The sequence below is a fragment of the Pollicipes pollicipes genome, unplaced genomic scaffold (assembly GCF_011947565.3).
Source record: "Pollicipes pollicipes isolate AB1234 unplaced genomic scaffold, Ppol_2.1 Scaffold_7231;HRSCAF=8579_pilon_pilon_pilon, whole genome shotgun sequence".
NCBI lineage: Eukaryota > Metazoa > Arthropoda > Thecostraca > Pollicipedomorpha > Pollicipedidae > Pollicipes > Pollicipes pollicipes.
This window is the reverse complement of record NW_023597034.1, coordinates 28,680,182-28,692,178: the sequence shown is the minus strand read 5'-3', so window position 1 is coordinate 28,692,178 and position 11,997 is coordinate 28,680,182. Positions and strand designations below refer to the sequence as shown.

The following is an 11,997-nucleotide window of genomic DNA, read 5'->3' as shown; positions in this document are numbered from 1 at the left end:
CAATGGTATGTAGATGCAAGCGGCGCTGTACCGACACCGATGGCGCTGGATCTGCGGTGCTGCACCGACACCAATGGCGCTGGCTCTGCGGTGCTGCATCGACATCCATGGCGCTGGCTCTGCGGTGCTGCACCAACATCGATGGCGCTGACTCTGTGGTGCTGCACCGATATCGATAGCGCTGGCTCTTCGCGCAGCGAAATAAGCGGAAACCAAAATTAAATGCCTATTTGATGTCCTGGGGGTGTGGAACATCGTTATCATGCAATGTGTCCGGACGACATGATGGTGTTGACAGCATACAGATGTAGCTGAGGTTTACTTTATCTTGTTGAGACACGAGTGGTCATGGTTGCATTATTGGCGGTGATGCTACCAGCGCTAACGGCGATGTCTGCGCGCATTTTGACCATTAATATCTTTAGTTCTAAAACAACTTCGGTAACGCGCGGCACACGTACGCCAAATTTTTGCACAGTTCTAGGCAATTCATAAGTTGTCTTTTGGTATCAAGCAATTCAGATATGTATCTTAGGTCGTTGACCTAAAGACATTGGCTGTCAGCGAGGGCAACTCCTAGAAAACCGTTCAGTATGTCACAACGCAGTATTAGACGAAATCATGCAGTTTCGAGATGGACTGCAAATTATTGTTACGACCTGTTCCATTGATCTTGGGTCAGGTTTAGAGGTCACACCAATACCAACATATCTGATTGGACTTTAACGTCATGAAAGTTAGACTAGGTCGCTGACCTGAATGGTTTAGACAAATAAATCCTTTTCGCTCTCGGCAGCATGCCGCCTAGAGTAGTATATATGTTATTCTAAATTCAAACATCAAATAATCCCGGAGGTTTGGGTCACGTTTACCTTCTACAAGCCAAAGAAAGTAACCGACATGGTATGAACAACACTGGCATTTCGCTCATAAGTGGTATCGATATCAAAGGAGATGTTCCCCATTGGAAGATATGAAAGGAAACAAAATCGGCTATGACGCTATAAGCGCAATTGTAACTTTCGGCATACTTGTATGTGGAAAAGACTGCTCTAGACAACACAATTTCTCTGTACACCAAATATGCCCCTCGACACGTTATTATTTAATTGCGTCCTTGTACCTTGCACAACATTAGTTGAGAGCTAATTGATGGCCGTTGTACCGGGAAATCGTGCTCACGAACGCTAAATATGAAAGACTCGACAATCATATTTGTCTTGGCCTTGATGGCCGCACGGCCAATGGGATGGTAAGATTTGAATGGCTTTCTTGTGGCGTCAGGATGCCTGCGTAACTTTGAAATAATGTGAACGTCTTCGCGGGTGCGTAGCTTGGAAACTCCAGGGGTTTGGAAATTAAGAAGGGCAGGACTGCGAAGTGCAACGAATGATTTTCAAGATGGCTATTTCAGTTTAAAATCCCCCACAAGTGTGGAACACTCCCTTTACGGTTGGTTGCGTAAATAAATCTGATGTCGCTTCTGACACCGATCTGGACCTAAAAGAAATTAACCCCGGTGAGATCACATGTGGCCTTCATAAAACGCTGAGACGGCGCCCGTACCCGTAAGACTAAGCAACGAATCTCTAGCTTTCTTAGTCTTTTAAATCTTATGGGGTCACATTGGCCCCCACTCCCACACGAGCGCAAAACGTATAACCAACCACTCGGGCGCGTGTTAAGCCTTTTAGATGCTAAAAATGGTTTGACATCCGCGACGATCGGAAAGAGCAGTCATGTATTGGTGATGTTGCAACGTAACAGAACTACGAGTCCTGATCAAACGGCCAGCATTGAAGTGCTCTGTCCGCGTGAAAACGCAGCTTGAAATACGGATGCAACGTGCTGTTTAAAACTTCATGACAGCCGGTGGTTACAAAGGCGGCAAACTATCTTAGCAGACAGTGATTGCCAAGATAGAATCTCGTCAATAGCGTTGCAAATCAGTCTGGGACGAGTCGGACCGACCGCTGCGACTCCAGCGTTTCTGGTGAGCTTACGTAACAAGGGGCTGATGCACATTTGAAGATATTGAAACAAGCATCAGATATAATGGAAAAGCCCGCATGTAATTGTCAGTGCGTTTTCAAGTGCACAAGTCCGGTCGGGCCGTGACTTGGCCTGGGGCGGTTGCTCCCCTCGCGCGCTCCGCCGCGCGCCTGCGATCGGCGGCTCTGCGTGTGGCGCGAGCGCGATGTCAATGCGAGCCTAAGCCAGGGCCCACGCCAGCTAGAGGCTGCAACGGCAGAATGTGGTGATTGGAAGTGATTTCAGCACGTTCTCATCAGGAGGCTGTGGCCCAAGACGTCAGAAGTCAGTGAATACTTCGAACGCTGCATCCTGCGAGTGGAGAAAAACAACACCGGCCCCAGCTGGGTCAAACCATGGCGGAGGATAGAGACAGTGACGTAGTTGTCGACCCTGATGAAACGACTAGTAAGACAAGCCAATCTCACAAGACAGAACAAGATATTCTGAAAAAAAGATAGAGACCAGCGAGTTGAGACAGCGCCAGAAGATGTCGAAAGACCCGCACGGGTCATGTAGTGAGAGTCTGCTCGGAGGTTATTCTAAAAGGTAAGTGGGACGACAGTGAGCTGTGTATAAGTGAGAGTCTGACGCCGAGTAAACGGGACATTTTCATCAAACTCTTGGTGTACAAGAAGGAAGGTCGGCTACATTGTGAGTTTAGCCGCAACGGGTTCGGGTACTGCAAAACAAGTGCGGGGGCTCAGAAAGTCCTGATGGACAGTGTTGATAAGATCGAAGGTCTTTTCCGTAACAACCATTGATACACATGCTTGTGCAGATGTGTGAATATTTCCCTCATGCGGGCAACGCTGCATTTGCAATTCCGATACGACCAGTCCCGCTGTGACTCGGGTGTCATGCAGACGTTTCATGACGTAATGAAACGATGACACATTAAGGAAATTATTTAGTGAGTAGTGGAATCTTCTGTCCAGGACAGTCTTTCACACTTCAGAGCGAACCAAATGCTACAAGTGAGGTTATTATATTATGAATATTCCCTTTAAAGGGAATGTTCCACATTTGAAGACATTGAGACAAGCATCAGATATGAGCAAATAAGCTCACTTGTAGCTATTGGCATGTTCTTGAGTGCAGAAACTTCTCTAGGGAACAAAATCCAACTATATAGTTGATATGATCTTCAATACGTCATCGTTTAGTTGCGACATGGAAAGCCTGTATGACTTCAAAGGGGCGTCCAACTTGGCTGTGCAAAATTGCCACCCTAGTGGACGAGCTGACTTATTTGAAATACTTCAACACCCCAAGAGATGTCGTGCTAATGGGTGTGGTGTTTCCATAACCCACATATCCTGCGTGGGCGTGTTTCGGCCCTTTCTTGTAGTGGTCTTGACATTAACCCTTTATGTTATATTCTTACCTGCATTTACATGAGCGATGATAGTGGTATTCTGAAGCTATTCGATTACACTGAAATGACCTGATTTGGATTTCGCGTAATCCTGACCCCACGCCTGACTTCACAGACCGGTCTGCGCGGGACCCGGGTGCACGTTTCGGGTTTGAGTCCGGCGACCTCCTACCGGTTCCGGGTGTACAGCCGGAACGGCGTCTCGCCCGTGGCAGCCGGCGAAGATGAGCACCAGACGATCGATCTCACCACGCAGTCGTCAGATTTGCTGCCTCGGCGAGCAAGCGTCAGATCAACGTCCCATCTGAAGCGGCGGTCATCGAATGCGGGTGAGTAGTTGTCAAATCTCTGTCGTGCACGCCAGTTATGTCTGTCGCGTCGGTGAGTTTCACATCGATCACACCATGCTCTCGTCAGGCGCAGTCCAGCTTAGCTCAAACCCAAACGCTTTTGCCAGACACAGGCTCGACAAACAGAACTGTCTAGTGGCTTATCCACCTGTACGGTAGGCCTACCCGCTTTGCAACTTTTTCCGAAAATTCTTTACATTATGTTTTTAGCTTTATTTTCAACGCTGAAACCAGTTACTGCCTTAGAAAGGACAAACCCCGCAACAATTTACCGGTGCAAACCGTTGACAATTTTGGGCTCTTCCTGTGCTTCGGGAACTCTGACCCGAGCCACAGTAATTGGAGGCCCCGGTGAAACAGTCGATGCACTCCAGCCTTATTGGCCACGCAGTGCTCAAGGTAAATACAAATATTACCACCGAGCTATTCGTGTCAATCGCACGTCAGCATGATTTCTGGCATCAACGAACTTCAGTTGGCTCTGAACCAATGCAGTGCGTTGAATGCAACATTAAGACGCGAAACACGTTTGGTGCTTTATCATGCAGGGATTTGGGCCGTGTTACGAGTTATGACGGAAATAAGACTGCGAATTGAATAACGCAAGAATAGTATCATAACCGAGTCTGCAAAACTCAACGGACCGAAATGAAAGATCACCACGAGAAAGGGCCAAAATACATGCACATAACGATATTTGGGTTCTAAAAATAACGCACCGATTAGGACGACACTTCTTCGGAAGTTGGAATACTGCAGGTGGGTTAGTCAGTCCGCTACGCACGGTCAATTTGGCAGCGACTCCGACCTCAAGCAAACGTTCCACGACGTTTTCAAACAATGGCGTATCGAATAGCACTCTGACTAAAAAGTGAAATTGTGTTGTCTAGAAAATTATTCTGCTTGCACATAACAGCATACCAATAATTACAACTGACCTTACTTCATCACCTCTGATGCTTGCCTCAATATCTTCCAATGCGGGACATTCACTTCCAACCACGCTTTCCACTGCTGCTGGCGATAAGCCGCCAATGAATGCCAGTGCATGAGCGTCCGGCCGGTTGCAGCGGTGCTGCTACCTGCAGGACAAACGAGGTAACTGTGCAGCCTGGATACCGATCCAAAAGCGCCATGCATTTACTTTTTATTGGTGATCCACTGGAGTGCCGTGCATGAGGATATCTATAGACACGGACGCGTTGTCGTTGCTGTTACACTACCATTTAGTTTTTGTGTGATGCTGACGCAAGCGGAGCGTAATAGTGGAGTTGTCGAGAGCCAATGATTTTGGCTTTTGAGTGCGGCCTTAGGCCCGAACCAGGGGTTAAAAAGTGCCTTTTCTATCACTGACAGAATTTGGAACCCTCTGAACCGTCACTTGGAGCCATTTTTGTCAGAAACCGTTGCAATATTAATTTAAATGCAATAAGCCACAAAACAGAGACAACTAAAATGCAATGCGGCATAACCATCACAGGTTTTTGTTTCGCGAGCTCATTTACACTAAGGTGTCATTTCCTGGCCATCGAACACTGAATGGTGGGTGAGATTGATTAATAAAAATATCAGATGCAAGCATGGCCAACACAATCAGCATAGAGGCGTGTAGTTTCTTATTCAGTTGGGGGAGCGGAGTATCCCAGCCAGGGGTGTTGTATTCTATTTGTTATTAATTTGATCCCTTATTTTTCAGCAATCATATTTGTTAGGTTCAGCTTACCAAATAAAGTTATTTTAAGAGACCACACTGCTGCTCCACCTCTGAAAAGGAGGTGCATGAAATCTGGGGAGAAAACTGCTTATAATTGCATGTCTCTCAGACCTACGTATTTTGACCAGACAGGACTCAGCCCTACGTATTCTGTAAATATGTACCCCTGTAGCCCTACATTTACTGAGTGCGAAACCCATTCAATATCGGTATCAACAGATGCAAACAGCACTTTTGAACACCTAGCACCCTCATTTAACTCTATGTATAATACGATGACAATAAAAAGCGTTTTATCCCACACCTGTCCACCGATCAGTACGCTAATTAAGAGGTGCGACGGGCAGTAAAAGAGGCATACACCAGAGATGCTCGGCATCTTATCCCAAAGCTGCTGTTCCTCTCAGCAGCAACAAGCCCCGAATGAACCCATAACATGTGTCGCTCCAACGTCCTCCGTTCACATCTGAAGCTACAGGTCGGCTTTTTACCCCCTAGATCAGCAGGACTTTTTAACGCTATTACCAGGGACTCCTCCATGGTATATCCTTGGAAAAGCCGCACAGCGCCTTAAATAAACTAACGGTTGGCTGCATTTTCCAGGCCAGTCAGTTTCTCACGACCTGAATACAACCAACCGCAGCCCACGTCCTAGCACTGAGCTAATTAATTACCGCGTGGGGCGCATTCGAATCCACCTGTCTCAAATGGCACGATGCTTTAAAACGCTGCGCAGCAAGCTGATCATGTTCGTCGCAAAATGCTGTGGCCAGCCACAATTCATACGATTAGCAAGAACTCTAGCTATTTCGTGTTCCATACTGTTTAGTATGTGAAGTGAATTTTGGCTGAAAATCTGTGAAAAGCGATGATCTGAGGGACATTGGAAAAGCACTGCCGCCGCTGATCCGTGACGTTCGCTCTGATTTATTTAAGTTTGTATTATACTTCTGCCACCTGCTAGAAACTATCCTGATTAAAGCTACTATGTTTGTCAGCATCTTGTTGCTCATCTTGCTCATACAGCAAAACGTCAACGTTTCGGCATGTGCTCTACACATGCTCACGCCGCAAGCGTTAGCGAGTATCGACCAATACCAATCCATACATCAAGATGGGTTTCGTCTAGCTAGGATGGTGTGCTGTAGATTGGTCTGGTCTGTCGTACCTTGTTTCCAGTGTCGCTTTTTTGTCACCAATGGGCTCGCAGAAGTGTCTGTTTTTGCACCTATCATATCCGGTAAATCGGAAGCTTCTTTCAGCCGTGGTTCGAATACGGTGGCGCATTGCCCCCGGGATGTCATATTCAATAGAGGCTTACACTCACTAGTCAGTGCTGCTCCTTCAATGGGCTCGGCAACTTAGACGTCATGTTCCTTGTAAGCCGTACAGCAGCCTTCGTGTTTATACTGTCTGTGTGCATTTCACACCCTGTCAGTCCCTCTGACATCTGCCGCAGAGAACGGGCGATACAGCTTCTCGTCGACTGCAACGCTCGTCGTCACGTGCATCGTCACGGCCTTCGTATTAGTTGGCGTGATCGTCTTCATGGTCTTCAAACACGGGTGAGTAACAGCCCGTCTTGCATCGCAGAGAGATTTCTGTTGCCTCCAGTCCTTAACTCGCGAATGTCCACCAGTTGTATGGCATGCAATACTTGCATACCCAAAGGACATTCGATACAACGGTTCATGTTTCGGTTTGGACAGATCTGCATGACCACCAGCCTTCTATCCTTCGGACGCCGGACGATGCTGTTGGGTGCTAGTCATTTCAGTGTCTGGGTGAAAAGTAAACTGTGGCGGTCGCGAATGCATAACCATTTCATGCCGACCGTCTGGGTCTCAGGCTGTATTAAGCTTTTATAAACATTGCTTACCATCCGCTGTGTAAAGGGAAATAAGTCGTCGTTCTGGATGCACACACGGCTCAGCTGTTGTGCATATGCTGTAACGGAGGGGGTGCATCCATGAAAGCGCTGCCTCACCAAATTTCTAGGCCTCTTCAGTACGTAGTCAGGAGTTTTTTTTTACTATCTTCGACCTTGACGAGACTTGCTTTGTCGCGACGCATTTTGGCATATTTAACAACCAGAACTTTCCAAGAACAACCTCGACCCACCACCCTCACACTGTAAAATTGAAACTAGGTCAATGAAGCTCAACACGCGAAGCTCAGTTTTACGGATTTCCAGAGGTAACTAATTTTCAGCCCAATCAAAAGAGTGCGTCTGGCTAAGACAGTACTAATAGCCTTATTTCTCGTAGAAAAACCAGGAGCTGATGGGCCTGTCCGGGAGCCCATGCGCCCTGTTCGTTTCAGGTATAATGCATGCTTGCGAGGCGCTTAAAATGTAAGAGGGAATACCCCTTTCGGTGGCCCTTTTTGGCAAAACACGCCAAGACTGGAATCTAGGGAGGCATTGGCCCTATGCCCCTTTTAGAGCTTAAAGCATTTACAGAGCACAGAACCACCCGGACATGAAATTAAGTGGATCCATTCTTATAAACAGTCGGCGACCAAACCTTAACGCACAAGGCTCATTACGGCCGATTATGCGAACGTGATATGTGCCTTGATGTGTGATGCGTGCAAACTTTAGATCGCCTGTATGTATGTGTGATGCCTGACGTGTGATGTGCGATGCCCATTTAATGGAATTGTTTCCATGTATAGATGGTGTGTGATGTCCAATGCCTCTTTACTTGAATTCGCTTGCATGTTTGAATGAAGCGTGATGCGTGATGCCTGTCTACTTGAATTCGTTTGCATGCCCACGTATTTTTTCGCGTATTGTTATTCTTTGTTAGATATGCACTGTATCGTAGTAATGGCTCGCAATTGCTCCTTGTTTAATGCCCTGAATGTTGCCGACCAGTGAAAAACTGTGGCTTGCCGTCTTAAAAAAAGAAAACTGGAAAAATCGTATAGAATCATCGGCAGGCAATTTCGAATGTACTTTTGCTATTCATTTCGATGAAGGCATGTTGCCGAAATATCAACGCAGCTATATCTTCGTTCTCCTGTTTTTTCCCCGAGTAGTTACACTTCTACTACTGTCTTATCTATGTGCATAATGCTCCTCACAAATGCACTTTATACTTGACGTAAAAGGGTCCGCTTTTGAGCTTCCTTAGTAATCTTGAACTTTGTCTGAAGTCATAGTATATAAGTCAACAACTTTTTCAGGCTAGCTGAAATGGTCAGCCCCGATTGACATTAAACCCAATTATGCAGTAGTACGGAAATTGTTAGATGTCCACTTAAGATTTGAGTCATTTTGAGCCCGTTCCAAAGAGTTCACTCCGATTGACTTTGAACTTTGGTACATAATATCTCGGGAAGTTTCGTATGTCCACATTAACTTGAAAGGTTGTTAAACGCTTGGGGCATTGTCTATGAGTTAACAAATTTTAAACTCAGTCGAAAGGATTGAGCTTTTATTTTATTTCCCAACTGATTTGGGGTCAATTCGCTCTGATTGACTTCGAACTTTGATCTACAAGATCTCTGGAAGTTACGTATGTCCACCTCAGCTGTTCGGGTTTTGAGATGCATATGCCAAGTTTCATCAGTCAACCAACTCTCAGCAAGATCGTGAGGGTCGGGATATTGATCTGCAATTTGATATAAATCTGCTGGTAGCGTGACGGACATGCCTGAGCCGGGGTTTATTGCAAAAAGTCCTGGCTGGGACAAATACTCTGCCAACATCCTGGCTATACATTGACACTTTAAGCTTATCCATTTTAAATCACCATCTACACCTAAACGACGTGTGACAACGTTTGCAGCGTCGATGTGAGGAGCCAGGGTACGTTTTGCATTGGTCTTTAAGTCAATTGGGAGACGAAATAGCTTGAGAGAACGGGAAAAAAGCATTCATAAGTTTAACTTTTGGATCTGGCTGGGTGGCTAGGTTATATTTCAGTAAGTAAGCTGTCCCAGGGAGCTGGCCCCGCTATTGATAAACTGTTCCTCCAAGCTGCTCTAAATTAGTTCAGCCCAGGATTATTTTCCAGGGAAATGAGTGATAACAACAGCGAAATGATCACCTCGTGTTCTCCGATGCGCAACCTGATAGCCCTGAGCCCTGTTGCAATCCCGTCATCGTTATCACCTGCAGCCGCGCCGCTCAGGCGACCGTAGTCTTCAGCATAACACTCGGCAGGTTCCGGGTTGTAAAAACTACTTTGACGGACTATTTGGAAGGCGAGACCATTGGCTTCAGATAGGTATGGAGTGCAGTGCAGTACCTCTAAAGATTTTAGTAGGCATTAGCAGAGGGCGGATTCAGCTCTGCCCAGGGGCCTAGTCTTGCGAGATAAATTGGGGAAGGGGTTGAACAGTGAGAAATAAGGATTTACCGCGAAAACACAGTAAACGGGTTTCTCTACGGATTTGGCCCGCTTCCTGCTCAAGATTGAGAGAGAGGGGGTTGGCTGCAGCCCAGGTTTTGGGGAGAGCCGCCAATTAAATAGGACGCCGCAGCCCTGGCTCAGCATACAGCAGGAAGAGCGACACGCCGGGTGGATCTCTGCCGTGCCGGACGCCGTGACTGACACCCTCTGAACTCCCGCAGGACGGCGGGCGCCCTGCGCTCGGACGCGGAGCGCGGATGTACAGCGAAGATTGGCCTGCTGAAGGTCCCCATGCTACCCAGAAAGTCGTTTCCCGTGGAGCGGTAATACTTTAGTCACTAACTTGGTGACGTCAAGAAGTGTTGGAAGGGCTGTGATATTTTTCGATCTGTTCGCTTGTAAGGTAGCGACACTCCCAGAATCTCAAGCTAAAATCTCACTCATGCTCTATTTTTTAAAAGTTTTTTATCTGTTGTGTGCGGTATTGCTACATTTATTGTCCACGCTTTATTTTATCATAAGCCTAAAGCTCTTAAGGGGGTTAAACGGTGTTCAAAATGCTAGGAGGTGTTGGTTGACACGCGTTCGGGTGGGGGTCTAACTGACTGGCTAACTGACCCACCCGAAGGTTTTTCCGAAATTATTTCCGAACGGCGCGGTGCAACTGCGCCAAATTTTGCGTAGCTATAGATAATTGAATAGCAGATGGTTTGGAATAAAAAATTAGATATAATAAGTAAGGTTGCTGACCTATGGCACGTCAAAGTCAGACCATGGTTTCAGCAAAGGCAATTTCTTTGGGAATCGGTCAATCTGATCCAATAACGGAGTGTTAGACGAAGCCATACATCTCTGAGATACTTCCTTAGGCAACACAACAATTGAATGAACAAATTACACTGACCTAAGGTCTGGTCTTAAGGTCAGAATAAGGTCAAAAACCCAACATGTTCTATTGCTGTATGGGGTAGTTTTTGGTGCTCATTTCGAATTAACTGATAACAGTAACCGAATTATACACCTTTCATGGCCTTCTTAAAGGTCAGAAAAGGTCACTAGCATAGAAGGACCCATGTAAACAGTTTGTTTTTAGGAACCTGCTGCCTAGCGTGGTCTTTGTCGCTTATCCAAATGCAAAACTCCTGACAGTCTGGTATGATTTTGGGCACCATGACCTTCAAAAAGTGAAACAAGGCCACTGAATAGACAACATGGATTCACCTGTAGTGTTCTGGGAGTTTCGTTTGCCTTCTAAAGCGAACAGCATTGGAAAATCTCGCACCCAACTGACCTCTTGTGATAAAACAGCATGAACAGCCTTATTCTTTGTAGAATAGTCAGGAGAATGGAAAGAAAGGTAGATTCACATATCGGCTGCATTTCTTCATCAAAACGAATATCAGTGGACTTTGGTAGATATTCGTGACGAACTGTGGTTATGTGGAACTGTGATTCGTAATTTGTGTACAGTTGTTTTGTATTTACTGGTTTGGGCTCACAACTGTGAGCTGACACCTTCGTGACGCAATGATTGACACGCCTGACTGTGAATAAACTTAGCAGGTTTGCTTCCGAAGCCTGCTTGACTATTCTGCTTCAACCAGCCCGGGCTCGAACCCCGGGAACGGCGGTTCAAGCCTCGAAGACGGCGCGTTGTTTGCACGGTAACGTAATAATTAACGGTGATTTGACCTGACGGCCAACCAGCATGCATTGGTCATGTCAGTGTAAGTGCCAAGTGTCATGTTAAATGCCGTGTAAAATATCATATGTCACGGTATATCCCACGTCGTATGTCACGTCAAAAGTCATCTCAAATGTCATATCAAAGATCATGTAAAATATGAGGGCGAATTACGTGTAAAATATCGCACGTCACGCAAAATGTCATGTCGCGGCATTGTAAAGCACGGAATGCTCCAATCGGATGCGAGGTGAAAAAGGCGCGTAGCAGCCTTATCTGCTGAACTGCTATTGCGCAACTGGCTGGCGGCAACATACAGTTACGACAGCCGGGAACAAACTGTAAGCTCTACTGTGGACATATTGAGGGTGGTAAAACCTGCCGACTTGGTGGATAAGGTTGGCGACAAAAAGTTATATATTCACGCGAAGCTTGGTACCAAAATATTTAGACAAAAATTTTGGTGACAGCCGCGACGA

The 11,997-nt window shown here is 46.3% G+C and overlaps 1 protein-coding gene across 1 annotated transcript in view; it reads left to right on the top strand.

The window, feature by feature from the left end:
* The window catches only part of LOC119109953 (ephrin type-A receptor 4-A), a 43,245-nt gene extending 32,647 nt beyond the window's left edge, over positions 1-10,598 (top strand). The window contains exons 7-9 of the mRNA XM_037233697.1: positions 3,525-3,738; positions 6,933-7,038; positions 10,056-10,598. Coding sequence (XP_037089592.1) covers positions 3,525-3,738; positions 6,933-7,038; positions 10,056-10,161 — 426 coding nt within the window. The 3' untranslated portion in view covers positions 10,162-10,598. The remainder of the gene's footprint in view (positions 1-3,524; positions 3,739-6,932; positions 7,039-10,055) is intronic.
* Positions 10,599-11,997: the final 1,399 nt, after the last annotated feature.